Here is a 23924-nt window from a genome sequence, read left to right on the forward strand (position 1 = left end):
CCTCAGAGTTATGATACTGAAGTTGTTGCTCACTATGATAGGATTAGGTTTGGCCAGCTTCCCAAATAAGATTTTGGCTGTGATCTTGTTTCTGGTTCGTTATTTAAAAAGCTCATGAAAATCTGCAGCTGATGAGAATAATTTTAAAAGATGGCTATTAAAATGTTAGTGTTTAGGGCGCCTGCGTGGCTGTCATTAGGCATCTGCCTTCGGCTCAGGTCATGATCCCAGGGTCCTGGGATCGAGCCCTGCGTCGGGCTCCCTGCTCCATGGGAAGCCTGCTTCTCCCTCTCCCACTCCCCCTGCTTGTGTTCCCTCTCTCGCTGTGTCTCTGTCAAATAAATAAAATCTTTAAAAAAAAAAAAAAAAGTGTTTAGTATGAAGAATATCCATTAATACTTACCCTTTGTAACAGCTTGTCCTCCAGTAACTTCCAGTGTTGTATTAATAAAACAGAACCCATGCTTAAATCAAGGGGCAGCGAAGGGAAGGGTTCAGGAATATATCAGGGAAGGTTTGAAAGGACAGGAGCCATGGCAGCCACGGGGCACCCAGCAAGTGTTTGGTCTTTTCTTCTCAAAAAGCACCATCAAGGCAACGAAGCTCCAAGGGCGATGCCTCTGTTGCACGTTGTTGGGAGGGTTTGATGCCCCTATGGCCAAGGGTGGCAGGGTTTATCAGGATCTGAGACAAACCACCATCCCTCCCAAGAGCAGTCTTCAATGGGAAGTCAGTAAACCCACCACCACCATAGAAATAGAAGTGATACCTACAGTTTTCACTTAGCTACCCTAAAGTCTCCTGCCCACTGACCCTGGAAATTCAGTCTAAGGGAAGTATTCCACAGAAGGAAAACAGTTCCAAGTGCCAGGCAGGGTTAAGCACTTTACATATACTATCTCACCATCTTTTTTTTAAAAGATTTTTTTATTTATTCATCAGAGACACAGAGGTAACAGAGAGCATGAGCAGGAAGAGAGGCAGAGGGAGAGGGAGAAGCAGGCTCCTTGCTGAGCCAGGAGCCTGATGTGGGGCTGGATCCCAGGACCCTGGGATCACGAGCTGAGCCGAAGGCAGACGCTTAACCATCTGAGCCACCCAGGCGCCCCATATCTCACCATCTTTGAGGTAGACATTTTCCTATTTCATAGGTGAGAATACAGGATATAATCATTGGCAGAGGATTGTAACTCCAGACTGCTCAGAGTCCATACTCCTAGCAGTCTTAAGAATTAGCAAATACCCATCCAAGCACTGATTTAATAAACTATGGTATAATATGGATGGACCTCTTTTCAGTTTAAAAAAATTATGAAAACTGTACTAACTTGGAAAAATGTTGATAGGATTATAGGAATTAAGTTTTTAATTATAAATCCATCTTTTCGGAAAAAGACCACATGCTACAAAGCCCAAATTCTAAAAAAACATTGCAAAATCTAACGTTCTGTTGAAATGTGAAACCTTAGAATTGCCAAAGCAAAGGATCTGGGTGGGGGAAGGTTAGGTCAGAACTGGGGCCTCATATACCACAGCAGCATATTTTTCAAGATGTCCAGCCAAATACTTTTTTACCTGTAGAACACTTTACATTGCAAGGTGTCTGTGGGGGAGAAGGGGCTATAAAAGTCTACATATTTTGTGCCCTTTTTTTTTTAAGTGCAAGAGAGAATAAGCATGAGCAGGGGTGTGGGGGTGAGGAGAGAATCTTAAGCAGGCTCCACGCCCTGCATGGAGGCTGACGCAGGGCTCAATCTCATGACTGAGATCATGACCTGAGCCGTAATCAAGAGTTGGACACTTAACCGACTGAGCCACCCAGGCACCCCCATTCTAAAGTGCTGCTGCTGCTTTTTTTTTTTAAAGATTTTATTTATTTATTTGACAGAGACACAGCGAGAGGGGGAACACAAGCAGGGGGAGTGGGAGAGGGAGAAGCAGGCTTCCCACCGAGCAGGGAGCCCGATACGGGACTCGATCCCAGGACCCCGGGATCATGACCTGAGCCGAAGGCAGACGCTTAACGACTGAGCCACTCAGGTGCCCCCTCTAAAGTGCTTCTTTTAAAGAAACTCATTCAAGGGGCGCCTGGGTGGTTCATTCGGTTAGGTGTCTGGCTTCGGCTCAGGTTGTGATCTTGGGGTCCTGGGATCGAGCCCCACATTGGGCTCCAGTCAGCGGCGAAGTCTGCTTGTCCTTCAGCCCACCCACCCATTTGCTCTCAAAAATCTTTAAAGAAACTCATTCAAGTCTTGGAACACCTACAACTTGCTAGGAACTGCTTGCTCTCAGTAGTTAGGGGTGCATGAGTGAACAAAAACCTTGTTCTCAGTGCCTATGTTATGGTGGACTGGGAGGGGAAACAATATTTTACATGCAGTGGGAAGGTGGAAATGCGGGAGTGAGCCAAGATGGGGTCAGAAAAGGTTTTTCTGAAGACTAAAGATCTAACTGCACATTTATGTGCTCATGAACATGCACATCAGCATACTAAAGACTTACGCATTCATGGAACCTGTTTAGTCTAAGACTTTTTTTTTTTTAAACCACCAGTGGAACCCTTCTTTTTTCCCCTTTGCATAATTAGAAACACTCTTCAAGATTGTTTCCTAAGACACTTTGGAAACGATCTTGTTCCCTTCTCACAACCAAACCTGGCTCTTGATCAAAAACCCTCAGGGTGCCTTTTGTCACCCTGTAGAAGGTTCCTTGCAGCCGAGCTGGTTGGTGTGAGGTAGTAGAGACCGATGAAGCTGATGCTACTGTGATGTAGCTGATGCTACTTAGGGCAGCCCCAAAGTGAGTGGGTTAATAGTTAATTCCATTTTAATCAGTCTTAAAGGGTTCTATCAGTCCAGAAACTGTTCTGAGAATTAAGTTAAAATTGGGTTGAAACTGCAACAATTGTGTGCCAACCTGTCACACAGGCAAAATGGTAAAATCCCGTCTTCCCTAAGGGGTCCCACTAAAGTAAAAAGAAACGAATGAAACCCATAGATACACACAAAAGCAATGGAGTGCTAATTACACAAGAGGCACTAATCCTTGCTTTATTCACGTAGTAACATCGGACACTGGGAATTGTGTGGGCGTAGATAACAAAAAAGACGGCATCATAAACAGTTGAGTTCATCAGGGCAGTGGTGGCAGCTCAGCCAGTGTGTGGTCTCCCTGGGACCTACTTGGTCGAGGGACTACTCTGCTCCGTCCAGCACTTCATGGCCAACACTTGGCCTGTACTTTAAGAGTCACAGTGATTAAAAAAAACATGGTTAAGACATTGAGGGCTGAGCGACGGCTCCTGGGGCCACTTAGCCATCGAGACTGTGAGGAGCAGCGTTATGCCCTTACCGTCATGTGCTAGGCAGATCACAGCAAACACATGAAATGATCTTTCTCCCTGTGCTGAATGGAGAAACAGCCTTTCAGCCAGATCATCAGGCGGCAGAACTCGAGGCACCAAGAGCACCATCACCTCTTGGTTTCTCATGGTCACACTGAAGCTACTTTTAATATAGGAAACAGAAAAGCATTTGTAGTGGGTCTTTTCAAACGCAGAACTGAAGCTGGGGAAAAGAAAAGCTTTCTCTAGCATCATAGTTTGCTCGGTTCTGTGTGGTACGACATGCCGCACTGCTTCCTCACCAACAGACGCCCAACTAGGGTTTTTCTCAGTGTGCTGGTTACAAGACATACGTAAAGACTTTATTCCTAAGATTTTTTTTAGTGGCCAGTAGAAGAAAGAAAAATTGGGAGGGAGGGAGGGAGGGAGGGAACCCAGCACCTTGTGTTCCCCTCACGTGGTAACAGCTGGAGGACTTGGCAGTGAGGTAGTAGCAACAATCCTCACCTAAGTAAAGGAATTCAAATAATCTATGTAATCTTTCCCTGGACACTGAAAACAGGCTGTCCTCCCAGATCTCCTGTCCAACCACCCTCTCACGTGAAGCTTTATCTCGAGACAAGCTGAGAAGACAAACAGCTGCCCAGCTGAAGCAGCTGCCAATGGCTGGTTTCTCAGGATGAGGATATAGAGACCTCACCAGAGGCCAGGCACCAACTGTTTTTGCTGAATTCATTAAGCATAATTTTTATAGAAAACTGAAGGACAAAGCAAATTGAAAGGATCACTGTTATAATAACTTTAATTTATCTTGCATTTTACATAAGTCTATGAACGATTTTAAAAAAGCACCGCCTTACCCCATCCCATTTTTCTGACAGTTGTTAAAGTAGGCAATGAGTATGTCAACAGCTTGAGCATTGGCATCTTGCAAGGATTTCAGAGCAACCAGCCACACGCCAAAGAACCTGGCAGCTTTTCTATCTTGTTTTTTAATACAGTGGTAGGTCCACTCTGATGGTAAACCTGTCCAGCCAAATCTCCACAACACACTTTGCAAAATCGGTGGTGGCCAGCCAATTAGTTAGCTTTGGCACGGAGCTGTGCTCGCTTGCCTGTGACAGCCTGGAAGCCGGTTTTGATGCTGGCAACAGAGCATCGAGAATGACAAGTTTCGCACTGTAAGAAATAGAGTCGGGTGTCCTTTTGCAGGATTGTGTCCGGTGATCGGCACGTGTGACAGGTAACGTATTCCTCTGCAGGAAAAGCAACATACAGAATTACCTGGCGGCTGCAGTGAGCCAGAGGTTTCTTCCCTCTGAAACATCTTCTACCATGAACTCCACAAGCCCAGGCTGGCACCGAGACCAGGGAAAGCTTTAGCTTAACTTAGATATTCTAGGGATAAAAAGACACAAGCTGTTTGCTGTGATGCTTCAGGTACTAAACCAAGGTTTGAAAAAAGACTCCAAGGAGGCAGGGATGCTTGCCAGATGCCATTCCTGGTTCTATCTACAGGAGAGCCACTCAGAACTCATTAGCTTTCCTAGGTGGGAATACACCTGCCAATTTTAAGTGATTAGGAAGATGATAAAAGGCAGGCCAAGCCTGATTGCTAAGAGATTTCCCTGACTTGGCCTTCAGCCTAGAACCAAGCAGCATCCTTGATCTGCTGGGCCTTAAGAAATCAAAACCTTTCTTCTCTGTACCTGTAAGCAGCTACCAAGAGTAGCTGTCCCATCTTCCCATCATTTTCCCTGATCTTTGAAGGCGAAGGCCAGCCTTTCTAGCTTCATTAAAAAACCTGTAGATCTCCCCCAAAATACTATAGTCTGATTGAGAACATTTCAGAATGATGTAATTAAATTATACACTTACTGATATATCTTCTCAAAACATTTTCTATCTGTTTCTGTTGGAATCTTCCTTTGATTACAAGTTGATTATTACCATCTATAGAACCACTACGAGAGAAAAGAAAAGTATCTCCATTATTATTGTTTCCTGTAAGAAACCAAATTCCAGAGCCTATTTAAAATATATTCAATGGCATAGGACAAGTTCTAGGAGCAGTGTTACACTACCTGATTTTTCAGAATTTATTTTTAAGTAGTTGGTGCCTGATGACGTACTATTTCCTAACACTGAATCCAATTTCAATCAATTACATCTCCAGTGACATAATTAGATTTATGATTAAGTCTAACAAATTGATTCCTTAACTGTGTGTGATAGCTTATTCATCCAACAAAGGAAAAAAGACACTTCTACTGAATGTATAGCATGTACAAGGCAGTGAGGGGGGGTCTATATAAAAACAGGAAGGGAGGGCGCCTGGGTGGCTCAGTCTGTTAAGCGTCTGCCTTCGGCTCAGGTCATGATCCTGGAGTCCCGGGATCGAGTCCCACGTCGGGCTCCCTGCTCAGCGGGGAGTCTGCTTCTCCCTCTGACCCTCCTCCCTCTCGTGCTCTCTGTCTCTCATTCTCTCTCTCGCAAATAAATAAATAAAATCTTAAAAAAAAAAACCAGGAAGGGAACTATATCTTTAAAAATTCTAAGCACCAAATGTTTTGATTCAGTCATCGAGTTGATGAAAATATGCTAAAATGGGTTACAGTAATGGTTGTTCAACTATGTCAACATACTAAAAACCATTCGTACATTTCAATGTGTGAATTGTATCTCTATAAAGCTGTTACCAATAAAGAAGTACAGTTGAAATCACAGGTCGCATGTTGTCAGTGGTGCTGACGAGCACTTTTGATAAGGTAAAGCTTTGCCCTAGACGTTATCATGTTACAAATCACAAAGTCAAACAACAAAATTCAGCCAGGTAGCATTAAATTTATATTTGTTTTGCATCTCATAAAACTGACTTTTTAAAGAACCTCTCCTGTGATTCTCCTTTTAACTATAAAGCTTTATTATCCTCCATGGACTGTAACCCTTAATCTCCAAGCTACGGTGATTCTAATGCTTGATGTAGGAAAATTTTTTCCATTCACTGTCAAAAGATACTGAATTTTCTCAACAACCCCATAATAGCCCACTGACCATAAGTTCACTGGTTACAACAATCCCACCTCTACAAAAACTAAATTATTCTGAGAAGTAGGACACCGCTAGTTTTTATTCCTTCATTAGTTTATGCAAGTTAAGAATAGTGTAACAAGTTTACATTTGAAACATTCTTCTACAACAGTCTACATATCTACCACTAGTCAAATAAATTACTCCTTAACCCCACAGTGAGTGTAGTCAGTTCCAACAAACTGAGTTTAAATAGGAAGACTTTTGAGTAGGAAGACAGCAAGACACCTTAGTTATCTCTATAAGCCTTTTAAGAGCTCAAGCTCTAGAGACAGGCAGAGCTGAGTTTACTATCTTGACTATGCTAGCTATGTGACCAACTCACTGTTTCCAAACCTGTAAGACGGGTAGTACTAATTTCCACTTACAGTTCATGGGACTATTATTAACGACTGAGACAGTACCCCTAAAAGTGCTTGGCACAGTACCTGGCATACAGCAGGCACTCAGTATGTGTTACTCACCATTATCATGCTCTAAGTCTAGGTTACTTATTTTTAAAGGGACTTTTGGATTCCTGGTACTTATGGTCATGCTCATTAGGATGGGCTCCGTGGGATACTGGTCTCCCTGAATGGGGATGGACTGGCTTGGTGCCTTCAACACGTGAGCCCTGAAGACAAGGAACTAATTATAGATCCCTTTTCAATGTTTTCAAATCCCATGCCACTTGTCAGCCTATTTCTTTGATAGCCTATTAACAATTTAGAAAATAAATTCTGACCTAAGAAAATGGTTTCCTCGGAAGTCTAATATTTGATCCATAAGACGACCCAAGAATTCTAATGACAGGAACACCAGCAGGCCTGTATGGATGAGCCACTTTTAACTCTGTTCCCTATTCCTAAGCAGCTAAGCTCTCAAACGATTTCCCTCCCTCACTGGCCTAAAAGTTCCTCTAATTAGCATTCTGTGAATGTTTTTTCTTTTTCTTTTTTTTTTGTGAAAGTTTTTTCTAAGGTTGTTATGTTATGTACCCTTTTCAAGTTATGAGAAGTTCCTCTGAAACATCCAGTACTACTATCTATAATTGTATATAAGTGTGGATATAGCTTCTTACCTTGTACCCAATTCAGCCAATAAAAATGCAAGGAGATGTTTGGGCTGACGATGTAATCTAAAAAGAAAGTGAAATATATAAGCTTTATCCTTCACTGGAAATCTTACCGATTATCTAAAAAAAACCCATCCTGCTCATTGTTTTTATCTGTAATTACTCAACTATTTGGTGATTTTTAGTGCCTAGCTCATCAAACCCTGAAATAAAGATACATAGATACCATTTATTTACATTTTACAGCCCATAAAGCAACATGTTATTTATAAATACATACATGTTGAGTAAATGTCTAGAAACATGTTCAGGAAAGGTAAACACCAACTTTAGAGGTTAACCTCTTTCTCTGAGAAGGAAGGTGAAAGAATCAGAAACAGATACATAGATGTCCTTGATTGTAACTGTAAAACCCTCTTTTTAAAGAAAAAAATCTGGGGGTGCCTGGGTGGCTCAGGATTAAGTGTCCGACTCTTGATTTCAGCTCAGGTCACGATCTCAGGGTTGTGAGACTGAGCCCCGCATCGGGCTCCCTGCTAGGCATGGAACCTGCTTGGGATTCTCCCTCTCCCTTTCTAAAAACATAAATAAAAAATAAAACCTTTAAAGAAGAAAAAGATCTGATGCACATGTGTCAACAGGTCAAAATACAAGAAACCTAGGCAATGGGACACTTGGCTGTTTGTTCTGCCAATCCCTATGTATTTCCTTTTTGAAAATCTTCATTACCAAAAAAAGGGGAACAATATATAGAGAAATACCTCATGGTACCACAAGAGCAGAAAAACTGAAAACAGCTTAAATATTCACAAGTGAGGAGCAGTTAAATAAGTTTTGGTACATCTATTCTATCCTGCTTTTAGAACAAGGCAGGTCTCTAAATACCCTCCCCTGCCAAAGTACACATAAGAAAAAGCAAACACAGAGCAATGCCATTCAGTATTTAAACTTTTTAATATTATTCACTTGGGGGGCATCTGGATGGCTTAATCAGTTAAGCATCTGACTCTTGCTTTCAGCTCACATCATGATCTCAGGGTCCTGGGATCAAGCCCCACATTGTCAGGGAGTCGGCTTCCCTTCTCCCTCTGCTTCTGCTCCTCTCCGCCGCATGCACACTCTTCTCTCTCTCTCTAAAACAAATCTTTTCTAAAAAATAATTCTATTTACTTGGCATTGTTTGAACTTGTTCCAATAACCAGGTACTACTACAATTTTAAAAGTTATTCTTTCCCAAAGTGTAGTAAGTGAGGGTTGGTGAAAATATAATAGAAAGGTAAACTCCTACATTGCTAGTGGGAGTATAAATTGGTAGGAGCTTTCTGGAAAGCAATTTGCCAACATCTGCCATGAAAATAACCCATTCCTTTTCACTTGGCAGTTCCATTTTGGGAATTTGCCCTAAGGCTCTATTCTGAGTTACTGTCAAGATACGTCTATTAGGATGTTTCCTAAAGCTTTGCCACTGATCATGAAAACTCGGAAGCAACCATATCCAACTAAGGAACTGTTAAAACGTGTTGCTACTCAAAACATTTCTGAAGACTACTTAATGACATGGGTAAAAGTTTTGTGATATATTAAGAGAAAATTCTGTTGAAAACCAGTATGATACTAATTTATTTAAAAATATCTACATGCACAATACTAAACATAAAAGTATTATGATTATCTCTTAATGGTGGACTTAGAGATGATTTTTCATTTTCTTTAGCATGTCTGTATTTTCTAGTTTTTCTACAGTAAGAATATACTACTGTTGTCATCAGCCAAAAGTCTAAAACCTTTTAAGTAATGCCTATAATGAAAACAAGTGATTATCTCAGGGTGGTAGAATTTATAGTGTTTATTCTCTTTTTTGTTCATCACTGTTTTGCCTTTTATCTGCAATAAGCATGTATCATTTATGAAACTGAGTAACAAAAAGTAGATAAATAAGGTCAGTTGCCCTAAAGAGCCTGTCAGAAAAGATGCAGCTGAGCTATGAGAAGTGCCAGGCCCAGAACATGACCTGGGGGTGAGATACACATGGGAGGTGATCATTAAGAAAGCTGAAATCTCATGGGGCGCCTGGGTGGCTCAGTTAAGTGTCTGCCTTTGGCTCAGGTCATGATCCCAGGGTCCTGGGATTGAGCCCCGCATCAGGCTCCCTGCTCAGCGGGAAGCCTGCTTCTCCCTCTCCCACTCCCCCTGCTTGTGTTCCCTCTCTCGCGGTCTTTCTCTGTCAAATAAATAAAATCTTTAAAAAAAAAAAAAAAAAGAAAGAAAGCTAAAATCTCACGGACCAGGTCTTGGCAATGACCGTTCAAAGAAGAGGCACACCAAATAAAGCTGCTGTCCCGGAGTTCACATTTGCAGTTTGGCAGGCCCACCCCAGCCTAATGAGTTTTTCCACCTCCCTGGGCTCCCCAGGCTCCTGTCTGAGGACTACATTCAACCTCCTCCCTCTTCCCTCCCATCTGGTTAAGATCCACTCTCATGGGTCAGCATGAGTTGGCTTCTCTCACCTCTGGATGCCTGATAAAGCAAGCCCTGAGCCCTAGAACAGGAAGAACTGACAGACTTAAACTGTGACCTCCCTCAAACCAACCCCGACACTTGTGCAATCTTTCCTTCTACCTGCAACAAAGTGCACAATAAGGACATTTAACATAGCCCCCATGGAGTATCTGGTATTTGGGGTGGAGGACTCTCCATTAACCAACTTACAGTTTACAGATATCTGTAAAGTTGACAAAAGAAGTTTTCTTTGTTCCTACTCGGACAACCTGTGGAGGTTTCATGACAAATTTCCTTTTCTCTCCAGCAACCATATCTGGATTCTTTTCCCTCATAATGTTGAATACTCGATTCAGTAGCTATAGAGAAACAATTGGTATTCACATACATTCTTATTAATAGCAGCAGTATAAAATTCCCACTCACTCTGTTTTACCTTCAAGCAAAGCAAACATCACTTTTTGCTAAACAGTGCTCGCTTTAGCAGCACATACACACTTTTTGCTAAACACACACACTTATCACTACGTGTTCTGGCATTGCCTTAAGAGCAGGACTCAATCCTCAACCAGGATCTGGTCAATTAGGGATGCTCAGCAATACTCAGTTCAAAGTTGAATGAAGGAGCCCTACTAATTTTGCTGTTTCTAGGGAAAGTATGTGATACGTGGAAAAGTATGATTCAAGAAAGCCCAAATAAACTTGACTGGCCCTAAATTAGTCACCCCCTTCCTCTATACTGCTCTCTCAATTAAGGGGCTCCATGTCCTCAGAAGTTCATGGATTCAGATGGAACAGTGAATACCATTATGACTGCTGAACTCTGGGCATTTGAGGGTATCTGGCAACACTGCACTAATTCTGTGACCTCTCTGGGTCTGTTTCAGGATCTGTTCTTCAATGGCCCTTCCAATTCAGTATAAAGATCTTGCTCTTCAGGTGCGCCTGGGTAGCTCAGTCGGTTAAGCATCCGACTCTTGATTTTGACTCAGGTCATGATCTCAGGGTCATGAGATGGAGCCCGGGCTCCGCACTCAGCGGGGAGTCTGCTGGAGGTTCTCTTTCTCTCTGCCTCTCCGCCCCCCACACTGTGCATGCTCTCTCTCGTGCTCTCAAATATTAAAAAATAAGTAAATAAAGATCTTGCTCTTCTTTGAATTTGAGTGAACATCTTAGCCCTTTTTCATAACAGAATTTATCTTACCTCCTCATATGTGTAGTCTCTTTCTGAGCCCGCCCAAGCAGGACCTGTCTGGTTACTGAATGAGATACCATCATCTTTTTTGCTGTCTTCATCTTCTAAAGCTACAGATAATAAAGACCATAAGAATGAGGGGTAGGCAGTAACAAAGTGAGGGTGGGGGGCGGACACAGATCTAGAGAAATGAAAGCTTCAAAGACATTTGTCTTCCCTTCCGCATAAAAGCATCAAGGCTCACAACCAACCTAGTACTTCTTCAAGACAGGGATGTTACAACTTTCATAAATAACCCTTAACAGAGACCTCTCTAGGAATTTGTGGTAACAGACACACTGAATTATTTCTTGATTTAACAAACACAAGATAACATAATGCACTGGGATAATTAGACAAAAAAAGTCCAGATGTTTTGAAGTGCTTAAGAAACATCCACATCCATTAAAAAATCCATCTGCTAACTACACTAAAGTTCTCTAAAGAACTTTAGCACTTTGAATAAAACAGCACTTTTAACCAAAAAAAAAAAACCATTTAAACAGTTACAGTTAGTGTAATCCCAACTGCCAAATTTTTCTCCATGAAATCTTGAACTGTCATTATCAAGTTAGATACCCTTTCCTTTCAGTTTCCATTATCAGGCACTGGAAATAAGGAGAAGGGAAAAATAAGAAAGGTCATCAAAGAGACCAGGCCAAAGTTTTGAGTAACCTAGAAATGAGCTGCTGAGCCCCAATATTACCTTCATCTTTCTCTAGTATTTCATCCTCATCTGGGAACTTAACATTCTTCTTTTTCTTCTTTTTATTGCCAAGCATAATGTCAAGGTCATCCTCTGGTTCAGCTGGTTCTTGAATATCACTTTCAATCTTAAGATCCTAAGAAATTGAGATAAGAATCAACATTTTGATACTAGGACTATTTTTTTTAAATGACATGGCTGACATCATTTTGGAGGAAAACATATTCACAATTGAAGTTATAGATAAGCAATGTCTCTCACAAGTGAACCAAACTGGCTTAGAAAGTCTGTCATTTAGGGGCACCTGGGTGGCTGAGTCAGTTAAGCATCTTACTTCAGCCTAGGTCATGATCTCAGGGTTCTAGTATCGAGCCCTGCGTCAGGCTCTGTGCTCAGTGTGGAGTCTGCTTCTCCCTCTCCCTCTGCCCCTCTCCCCACTTGTGCCCTCTCTCAAATAAATAAAATCTTTAAAAAACAAATAAATAAGGGCACCTGGTTGGCTCAGTCATTAAGCGTCTGCCTTCGGCTCAGGTCATGATCCCAGAGTCCTGGGATCAAGCCCTGCATTGGGGTCTCAGCAGAAGGCCTACTTCTCCTCTCTCCCACTCCCCCTGCTTGTGTTCCCTCTCTCGCTGTCTGTCAAATAAATAAAATCTTTAAAAAAAATAAAAATAAAAACCAAATAAATAGGGGCGCCTGGGTGGATCAGTCAGTTAAGCGTCTGCCTTTGGCTCAGGTCATGATCTCAGGGTCCTGGGATGGAGCCTCGCATCTGGCTCCCTGCTCAGCGGGGACTCTGCTTCTCCTTCTCTCTCTGTGCTCTCTCTCTTGCTCACTCTCAAATAAATAAATAAAATCTTAAAAAAAAAAATTAAAAATAAAGTCTGTCATTTAAACTGGAAGTTCTTTAAGATACCTTGTTTTTTAGAGGCTCCACACCCAATGTGGGGCTTGAACTCACAACCCTGAGATCAAGAGTCACATGTTCTCCTGAGTCAGCCAGGCATCCCTCTTTAAGACACTTTTGTGGCATCTTTTCCTTTATTTTATCCATCAGCCTTGAGATCTTGTAATTATTGCCCATGTTTCCAAACCAGGCCACTGTCATAATCACCTGCGAATCTTTAAAAGATTCCTGTATCAGGGCATCTCAGTGACACAGTTGGTTGAGCATCTGACTCTTGGTTTTGGCTCAGGTTGTGATCTTGGGGTCGTGAGATCGAGCCCTGCACTGGGATTTGCACTCAGTGCAGAGTCTGCTTGAGATTTTCTCTCTCTCCCTCTGTCCCTCCTGCTCATGTGGTCTCTCTCTTTCACTAAAACAAATAAAATCTTAAGGAAAAAAAAAGAAAGATTCCTGTATCTTTTGGTTGACAATCTTTAGCAGGAACAGGGTTTAGGAGTATTTTAAAGAAGTTTCTAAGTATTCTGATGCAATCAATGGGAGCCATTTTTCCTCCTGACACCAAATACATGGTTTTTTCCCACAGCTATTGTCCAACTCTCTGACACTAACTAGGTGACCTACGATTCAATTCAATTCTGACACTACTCAGACTCAGTGACAGATTCCACAGGTTTAATGGCTCAGTCTCACAAGATTGTCCCAAGCACAGGGTCCCCATGTCTTACCCACACTTAGTCTGACTTGACTACAAATTCAGAACACCGCCCCCCCATTTAATAATCTGCTAGAACGACTCAGACTCAGAAAAACACTTAACTATTACCAGTTTATGATAAGGATACAATTCAGTAACAGCCAAAAGGAAGAGATGCATAGAGCATAAAAAAAGGGGGGGGGAGGGAGGCAGGTGCAGAGCCTTCTCTGGTTATACCACTCGCCCAACAGTTAGTGTTCACTAACCCTGAAGCTCTCTAACCCCCGCCGTTGAAGGGTTTTTATGGAGGTTTCATTATGTAGGCAGGATTAAATCATTGCCCATTGGTGGCTGAACTCAATCTCCAGTCCCTTTCCCTGGAGGAGTGTGAATGTGAAAGTTCCAATCCTCTCATCACAGCTTAATCTTTCTGACAACCAGTCCCCCACCCTAAAGCTATCCAGGGGCTCCCAGCCACTAGTCATCTCTAAAAACGATACTTTTATCACTCCAGAGATGCCACGGGTTTTAGAAGCTGTGTGCCAGGAACTGGGGACAAAGACCAAATATTTATTTATTTTTTTTTAAAAAAGATTTTATTTATTTATTTGAGAGAGAGAGTGAGAGAGAGAGAGAGAGAGCACAAGAGGGGGGAGCGGGAGAGGGAGAAGCAGGCTCCCTGCCGAGCAGGGAGCCCGATGCGGGACTCCAGGATCATGACCTGAGCCGAAGGCAGTCGCTTAACCAACTGAGCCACCCAGGCGCCCTATTTATTTTTTAATTATGCCACAGTCAGTTGGCACCAGATTGTGAAGAGGTCTTTGGGCATCATTTCAACAGATGACATCATGAAAGAGGGAAAAGGCAGAATCCAGAGAATTACAGTCACCTGATGAATGGTTGGAGACAAGGTACAGCTTGATCCTAAGATTGGCTGCTATAGTTATGGATGTAAACAGGGCATTAGAAATGAGTCATACACACCCCAGAAGATCAGAAAAGGCCAGTCTCAGTCTCTAGTCTTCTAATGTCTCCATCCTTTTCACCAGCTTATCCGGCTTCCTACCCTCAAGTATGCTGTCAATATTACCTTATCAACATCTATTTTTATATGCCTACATCCTGAAAAACTCTGACATTGGCCACTGTAATTTCATAAATCTTAGCAGAAAAACTGGAATAGCTGGGAGTAAATGACACTCAGCCTTGAGATCCCAAATCCAGCTATGTAGCCTCAATGCCACATTTGGCCATCAAAAACCAATCAGCTCATGTGTAGTAGCTGAATAACACATACATGAGAAAGCAGATATTTAGTCTCTAAAATGACAGTCATTAAACGAGAAACTTAGATATACTGATACAAATTAGCACACAACAGCTAATTTCTAGTCCTATACTATTTACTTCATTCCAGCCAGATCTACTTCTAAACTGAGGCAAAGACCCAGTGAAACAAAGAAAACGGCAGAGTGTTTTTCAAGATTTTTCAAAAGCCCTGTGATGGTCTGAAAATTCAGGTGGACGAGTAACCCAACACCCAGAATCTTAAAAACACTTTAGTTTTGAGTTAAACTCCTTGCCTTGCCTGATGAAGATACTTGTAATAACAAGCTATGTTATGCCTTCAATAGTAGAGAAAAAAGTATTTAAACACTTAGTAGGAGCAGAGCTTATAAGTGACTCTTCAGGACAAAAGCTACTAGAGGAACTGACCAACAAAACCTTGTTAACCAAGACCTTCTGTAGCACATCTGGTATGTCACCTTGTTACCCAGGATATTTAAACTTCTTTTGTTCAGTATAATCTGAATATTTCTTTCACAGTTTCCCTACAACAGTAGGAAGAGAAGAGAATCCCCAAACAGGGAGAGAATAGGTAAATCCAGGTAAAATCATCTTGTTCTAAAGGAGTCTAAATTATTCCTGAACTAAAATAATCTCTGAAAAGGAAAAATATCTTATTCATTTCAGTACCTTAGCAATTAGCACACAATGCCTGACTCACTGTAATTACCAATACATATTTGCTGAATTAACCAAGCTATCAAAATTGTGACATTGTTTCCAAAACTGAACAAATTACTGTATACATTTCCTATTACATGTGAGACACACCTTATTTACTTGAGTTTGAGCAAATAAACTATTTACCAAAGAAAAATTGGGGTAGAAAGCATAAAATGGGACACTTAATACATGTGTATGTGTGTTCTCATGCTTGCTCCTTCTCACTTATATATACATAAAATTGCTATTACCCTGGATTTTTGAAATAGATGTGTGGGCTCTGCTCAGGATTCCTGGACAGGGTCTTTAAAATAGTAGCTCTAAATAAGGGAATAACAGACTTGCAGCTCCTTCTTGATCCATCCTCCTACTATTTACCCACCTACCCACCTATTTACCCATCCTTGTTCAGAAGAATTTTGAGATATTTATATTGGAAACTGATCCAGTAACAAGGTAATCACAGGGCCTCATGTCCCTAAAAGACAAAAGAACCCCAAAATACCAGCCTAAATGCTCCTGTTCTCCTACAGGCCATAAAATCATCAGCCACCAACCATCACAAGCTGGGGTTCATTTTTTGCTGCTTAAAGGAACATGCGTAAGTTTGTATCTTCAACATGCTACCAAAAGTCTAACAGAAGAAACCATACGGGGCGCCTGGGTGACTCAGTTGTTAAGCGTCTGCCTTTGGCTCAGGTCATGATCCTGGGGTCCTGGGATCGAGCCCCATATCGGGCTCCCTGCTCAGCCAGGAGCCTGCTTCTCCCTTTCCCACTCCCCCTGCTTGTGTTCCCTCTCTCACTGTGTCTCTGTCAAATAAATAAATAAAATCTTAAAAAAAAAAAAAAGAAGAAACCATATGAACATATGCTCCACAGGATTTCTCATTTACAGAAATAGCTCTCCTCAGCCAATCTCAGTGTGGTTAATGACCAAGGGCATTTTGTAATCATCTTAATGGCACTGCAATACAATGTGTAAAACTCAACTTATATTCCTTTAAACTGTTTAATCCCTTTAAGATACCTAGTCAGACACACTCCCAAGAAAATGACCTTAACACTGATCAAGTACTTAATAACAAAAGCAAAGCTATTGAGACAAGACAAAAAGAAACATCAGCTATTAGCAACCTTTCGAGAGGTCAAATTTTACCTTCAATAAGAAAGCAATACTACCTTTACACCTTCTTCAGCTTCATCAATATCAAATATCTTTTTTGTTTTTTTCTTCTTTTTCTTCTGATTAAAGAAGTTCAAGTCATCTAAATCATCAGAAGCATCTAAAAAGACAGATAATTAAGAGTATTAACAACTAGCAGAAAGTACAGCACAAACAGAGTTAAACCAACATTTCAGCTATTGATTAGTCAAGTCACCAGAATAGAGAGACTGGATATTAGTTAGTACAGTGGTATCTCTACAACCTAAGGTTATGGTTCTGAAAAACTCAATGGCAGGTGAAGTCAAAGCTTTGTAGGAAAATCCTGGTTAGGGGACCATGTTGGGAATATTTACTTAGTAATCTGACCATACCATGCCTCATTATTCTTATGGCAAAGTCAGAGTTCTAACACAATTTCTAAGGGTCTCTAGTTTTATCTCTCCATTTCTGCCTACCCTCTCATCTACCAACCCTTAATTTCTGGTTCCAGTCCAACTAAACTACTTCCACTTCTTAGTGTAGTGTGTGTGGTCTCTTACCTAAGCCTCCTGTCGGCCCTCTCATATTGCACTTATCTTCATCTCACTGGATCTTGGTTAGAAGTAACTACCACCAAGAAGCCTTCTCTAAGCCTATCCCCCAACTGGGTTTTAAGTGCCCCCCTAAGTGTCTTGAAAGAACCTTCTGTTACTCCAACAAAGGTACTTACTGGCTTACCTATCTCCCTACTGGCTACTAAGGTGCTATACTTTTTTCATCTAAATCCTAGTGGTTAGCTCATTGTTACTAAAATCAATCAACAAAGGGCCTTATAAAGTATATGACATTTGTTAAAAAAAGGCTACAATTTGAAACTTTATCCACCATTAGTAATAATGGGTTTATTCAATAAGTCTTCCATTTGTCCTGCCCTATTGTACACTAAGAATATTTTAGGATCCCTCTGCTACAAAGTTTTTCAAGGAGCTGTTTATGAATTCATTTTGTCTTATTACAAGAATGTCTTACTTTTCACGTTTTTTTAAAAACATGTACAAGATGCTTAGCACATGCTAGATTAGATGCTCAACGACTGTCAGTTCTCCCCATCGCCAGCAGTGTCTTATGTTCACTAGACATGAATCATGTTTATTGCATCACTTATTTCTAGTAATCAAATGGTGTCTATGTTAGAGCACAAGAGGGAATAACTAACGCTGGTGTCTAAATCCAAACATTTTAGGCTATAATTTTAATCTTTTTATAGATTCTCAGGTTTGCTAAGATACAAAACTGCCTATTTTGCTCCAATGTCTTTCTGCCTACACTCAAATACAACTACAATTAAAACTGGAAGAGACCTGACAGGTTAGACTGGAAAAACCAGGCCTGAAATGATGAGGTTTTGTCATCTCTGCAACTTGTGGATTTGGTAGGAATTTCTCTGGAACAAGTCTATCAGAAATCTGGCAAGATCCAGTGCACACAACATATTGATAGCCTCAACTTCACTTACCAGGCTGAGAGGTCACTGTGCACAAAATCCAAAACACTCACAGAAGAGAATCAGGTCTCATAGGACATCACTGACTCTTTCATATCTACAACTCACCCTTTTTCCTACTGTCCTCTTCATCAGCTTCTACATCTTTATCCTCAGTTGGCTCTGGTTCTACTTCTTTTGTTTCTGAGGACTGGGTTTCTTCTGTCTGGGCATCCCCTTCCTCATCTAACATAAAAGGCTTCTTCTTCTTCTTTTTCTTCTTGCTCATAGTAGGATCAAAAATCATCTGTTTAAAAAAAGAAAAAGCAACCAAGTGATTGTTTTTAAAGACACTCACATTCCAAATGTTGTATACTCAAAAAGTATACGCTTGAAAGTACAATATATGGTGCATTAAAGTACCAAAAAGAATTTTACAAACACAAACAAAAAGTCCATCCAACAACCTTCCCTTATTAGTAAAGGGGTGGGGGAGGGGTATGGTTCGGAAACACATGCACGTGTCTTGAAATTTGTAAATTCTACAAGATACTGCAACTTCACTTTTAAATTTCACAAGCAAATTTGGAGACTTTATTTACGGCTGGTAACCTGGGGTTGCTATGCCAGGAGACCTGACCTGATAAAAAATTAAAACAAGAACTGCCCCCCCCCCCCCCCAAGTTCAGACAAATCTTTAAGAAAATCCATCAGCAACCCTTCCTATAGCAAATCTCTGAGTAAGAGAAACTTCCATACCACCTTTTATTTTGCTTTTTGTTTCCGGAACATTAAGTTTTCTTAGTTATTTTAAATCTAATGTCCACTAGAGAGTAAGTGAAAAACTGAACTAATTTATAAACAACTTGTGCACACTGATCTCTTGGAAAAAAATATCGATCATTATTTTAGACACAACAGTTTAACAACATATAGAATAGATGCCTGGTACAATGTAAAGAGGTCTTTGAAGTCAAGCAGAATTGGATTCAAGTCCCAAGTATTTTTCTCTAAGCCCTTACCAATCTTTGTCCAAATTCTACCATGCTTAAATTTAGGATTTTGCCCAATGATCTGAGTGACAGAGAAGTATTTGAAAGCACAAGTCTGGAGTCCAACTGACTGAATTCAAATCCACTCTGGCACTTACTTGTGTTACTCCAGATAAATTCTTGCCTCATTTATAAAATGGAGATTAGTAGTGGAACCAAAAACAAACCTAATAATGTTATTGGGAGGATTAAATGAGTAATTAAATATAAAACACTTCGCACAGTGCCTGGCACAAAAGTACTCAATGAATGTTAGCAATTATTATAATTTATGTAATGCTTTATAGTTCTGACAAAGTATGATATCTCTTGATTCCTATCACTGAAATTTCATCAACTCAGGTTGATTAAATTTCCAAGACGTATCTTGAAACTCTCAAAAAAAATTCCCAAAATTGATTCCAATTTACTTACATCTCTTTATGACCCAAGTACATTAGAGAAATTGAGCTACACTGAAACCAAACTAGGGTCTGTAATAAGGTAGGGTAGATATCGTCCTCACCCAATAAAGAAGGCTCTGCAAAACATTCTGGAAATTGATACAGCCTCATTTCAAAGATTTCCTCTGCCACCCTCACAAAGATTTAATTGTGTAGCAAATGAGTAATTCCGAAATGCAGTCAGTCTGAAGAACATTACTGAGCAAACTTAAAGAAGATATAAAAAATAAATAAAGAAAAAATAAAATAGGAGAAACAGGAGGAAGTTCCCCATGGCTAATCTATTAGGTCCTGGGTCACTGTATATGGAATGTTGCGATCTATTCCAGGGAGGTATCCAGTTTATCCTCATTTACTGAAAACGGAGATTTGGCAAAAGGACAGCATACTAGGCACTAGAAATTTGGTTGTCTGGCAGGGCTTACAATTTATTGCATTCTTCCCCAAGTATCAAGTTCCCTGGAATATTAATTATCTTTTAACTATTATTCAGCAAGACAGACCAAAGATAGGAGGGATTCTTAAATCAGAGGACAGCACCACAGTTGTCTTCTTACCCTCTGAATAGCATTTATACTTAAGTGTACAGGCAAACAGTTTGCTTATAGCCTTGTAAAGAGTAATAAACATGCAGGAATTATATACTGAAGTAATTACATCTCTCTCAGTTACTGTCTCTGGATACTTAACACATAAAGTCAGTGCCTCATATACTCAAACCACACAGGAAAGTAGAGTTTAAATATAAGGAAACCAGGGATCCCAAAGTGGTGCCCAGAGCAGGACTCCTCCAAAATACAAGGCCATGTCAGTCCTGAGTAAAAAAAATGATTTTGCCTTTTTTTTTTTTTAAAGATTTTCATGTCTGACTTACAAATTATTACATTCAAAATGTTTTATGAGACTAGTTTGGTTTGAGAAGCAAATAGTTGCTGACAGTACACTTAGGAAAAACCACAGACTCTCTTGAGCTTTTTTTTTTTTTTAAGTCCACAACAAAGCTTTCAAAAACAGCTTCCCACTTTCAACTTTCCAGGTTGGGTTGGGTTGGAGAATGCTAAAATGCTTCATGAAAGTGGTAACCTACTCTCATCCATCAGAATTTACCCAAGATAACTTTATGGCCACACCACACCCAGGAGGCAAGTGTTAGTTACAGAAGAACCTAGAGAAGCAAGGTGAGAACAAATGCTAAATATTGTCATCCGTGGGTGATGGGATCCTGGGAGATTTTTATTTCTTTGTATTCTTCTGTGCTTTGTAAACTCTGTACAACACACATTCCATTTTTTTTTTTTTTAAGATTTTATTTATTTGAGAGAGAAAATGAGGGAGAGAGAGCATGGGAAAGGGGAGGGTCAGCTGGAGAAGCAGACTCCCTGCTGAGCAGGGAGCCCGATGTGGGACTCTGTGGGACTCAACCCCGTCCTCGGGACTCCAGGATCATGACCTGAGCTGAAGGCAGTCGTTTAACCAACTGAGCCACCGAGGCGCCCCACACACATTCCATTTTTAATCAGAAACTTTTTTTAAGTTTAAAGCTTCTTTTGTAAAACATCCTACCATGTTGTGTGAAAACCTAATGGTTCTGACACCCTGTAAATGGGGCCTAGTAATAAGCAGTAATCTTAGCTATTGATAGCACTAAAAAAAATGGTCTGAAAAATAATGAATGCCTGCAGATTAGGATATTTTTCCAGAATTCTATAACACTGCTTTTTAAAGGTCATGGTGTTCCACTAGGTTAAAAAAAGTTATATTTTGGTGAGTTTCTGGCTTACTTACTAGGTTTTAAAAGAAATGTATGCAGTTTATTTTATATCAATTATACATCAATAAAGTGTTTAAAGAAAGAAGGAAATGTGAAGAAAATAGGGAAAAAAACAGGTTCTTTAACCCTCTATCCTAGCCCAGAACTTCTACTCTTGGGGAGACCCTGGCGGTTTATAAATAATTTCCATGAACAACTTTTCACTTGATCCTTGCATGTCTGTAAAGTAGTCAGAAGTTAAAGACTGGCCTAAGAATACTAATCTAGTCAATAATACTAGAGGAACCAGACCCTGCACATACCTCCAGAGTTGAAGCCAAAGGCTGAGTTTCTAGTCCCACTAACTTGCTGTGTGATCTTGGGCAAGTTAACCTTCCTAGGCCCTAGTTTCCTGCCTATAAAATGAAGTTGGACTGGTAGACCTGTGAAGCGTTAAGCTGCTTACTACTTTACTGGCTTCCAAAGCCCTCTGCTGGAATGCTGGTTCTGCCATTTTTTGCTGGCAAAATCTTGTTCACCCTTCAATAATTTATTCACATTCCACTTCCTTCAAAACTTGATCCCACTGCTAAAACTGAATCCTCCAGCTCCCCAAATCGCTATGTTGAAATGGCCCTATTTCTTCTCCTGTAGCTACTAGTAGATCTCTTAACTCCCTTACAACACTTGTACTTTACCATAAACCCCATACACAGAATAGTACCCCACAGACCTACATAGGCACTGTTAAAGATTATGAAAAGCTGAGAAAATGGGTAGAAAAGAAACAAGCATGAAACACTGCCACTCTCAGAACTTCTGAAATACAGTGGCCAGAGCAATGTCTTGGAGTTCAGAGCATGACCTCCAAGCAAGAACCACCTACTTCATTTAGACTCCGTTTATCTCCTAACAGAGCAAGAGCTTCCCAGTTACCTAGGTGGAGGCAATACTGCACAGATCTGGAATTCTACTACTGGCTCCGCCACTTACTATTTAATCATGGGCATCATACAACTCTCTAAGCCTCAGTTCTCTCATCTCTAAAATGGGCATAACAACAATGATACCAATTTTACATAGTTATTGTGAAAATCAAATGTGAGACTGGAGTTGCCTCCTCCAGAATAAAGTCCAAATTCCTTAATTTGGTCTTCAAATCCCTCCAGGAATTAGCCACCACTTACATCTCAATGGAATTAACTCTAAGCAAACTGGAGAATATCCTTTCCGTGAGCACATGTACTTGCCTTCTTAACCACTCCCTCTACCCTGTGATCAGGCCTTTCCACTACTGTGGAAATTCTAAGCATCGTTCAGGGTCTACCTAAAAAAACCAACGCTCGAGGAAGCCTAGATTTTTTCCTCCTTCTCCTCCTCTCCAAGGCGCTATAGGCCAAGCACCCCAATATTTACAAAGTGAATTATAAATTCAAGAGCTTTTTTTTTTTTTTGGCGGGGAGACCTGGCCGGTAAGCTGTAGCTTTCCCTCAGTCAATACTTACGGCACTTAAATGAAATTTCATTTTAAGCCGTTTGATTTTACATGAACGGGTACAAATCTGGCTAAAAAGGATTTGAGAAAATTTGCTGAAGTACAAGCACGACGGTGGAAAAAGATCCAGCCAGCTTCGCAGCCCGATCTTCCCGCTCACGTCGCTGTGAGCTCTCTGTTCAGGGAGGCTCAGGGACTCCCGCCCTAAAACTTTCCGAGGTGAGTCACTTTTTGAGGCTGAAGGGTCTTTTCCTCCGTCCTATCTCCCTCACCCCTATAATGCTCAAGATGAGAATAAGGGCGGATACCGGCCAGGACAAGCCAGCCTGCAAAGTTGAACGAGGGCGCTCCGCCGGAGCTGAGGGAGGCTCCTTTCACCACTCCGGCGCCCAGCGAGGAGAGTTGGAGACGCACTGTCAAATCGAAAGGAATGCAGGGGTCGGCAGCCCCAATCTCGTTCTTTTGGGGCATTACCCGGGCATTCAAGCCCCCTTCTGGGAGGGCGGCTCAACGAGCTCAAAATTCCGGAAACGCCGGCCACAGGAGGACGTAGGCCTCGGCGCCGCCACCCTGAGGAGAGCCGGGCGCGACCAGGCCCGCGGCTCCGAAGTCCTCACCGGCTCTATCGCTCCCAGCCGCTTAGGCCCGGGGGCCCCACATGGCGGCGGCCGGCCGCTAGGCCGCAGACCCGGTCTCCCACACCGGGGTGGGTTAGACTCTCCGCCTCAGTCCTTCGCCCTAGAACCAGGCTCAGGCCCTCACCTCGTCCCCGGACATGGCTGCGGCTCGAGTGGGCTCGGCACGGACGGGAAGTCGGACGGGTCAGCCCCAGGCCCCGCGGGCTGCACTGCTCCTACCGACACTGCTCCTACCACCGCACTAGGCTCTTGCATCAGCTAAAGGGAACGACACCCCGCCCTCTCCTCCCAGGCGTTGGAAATACGCCTGCGCAGAGCCTGCCAAGGCGCAGGCGCACGGAGGAACCGCTCTGGAGCGCTCCGTCTGGCGCGAGTTACCA

General features: G+C 41.6%; 1 protein-coding gene across 2 annotated transcripts; it reads right to left on the reverse strand.

The window, feature by feature from the left end:
• Positions 1-4127: 4127 nt before the first annotated feature.
• On the reverse strand, positions 4128-23878 carry EIF2S2 (eukaryotic translation initiation factor 2 subunit beta). 2 transcript variants are annotated; one of them, XM_045885626.2, is made up of 9 exons: positions 23669-23878; positions 18296-18473; positions 16719-16822; positions 11927-12062; positions 11191-11291; positions 10197-10345; positions 7494-7550; positions 5222-5307; positions 4128-4599 (listed from the first exon to the last, which is right to left on the reverse strand). In XM_045885626.2, exons 1-9 carry the CDS (start codon positions 23681-23683, stop codon positions 4424-4426), a joined length of 1002 nt encoding a protein of 333 aa, XP_045741582.1. In that variant the 5' UTR covers positions 23684-23878; the 3' UTR covers positions 4128-4423. The 2 variants fall into 2 exon arrangements, with proteins under 2 accessions (XP_045741582.1, XP_064429119.1); XM_064573049.1 differs by having other exon boundaries at positions 4533-4741.
• Between the last annotated feature and the right edge of the window lie 46 nt (positions 23879-23924).

This window comes from Mirounga angustirostris, unplaced genomic scaffold (genome assembly GCF_029215605.1).
Source record: "Mirounga angustirostris isolate CCGP_5_RB_7025 unplaced genomic scaffold, mMirAng1.0.hap1 SCAF_10, whole genome shotgun sequence".
NCBI lineage: Eukaryota > Metazoa > Chordata > Mammalia > Carnivora > Phocidae > Mirounga > Mirounga angustirostris.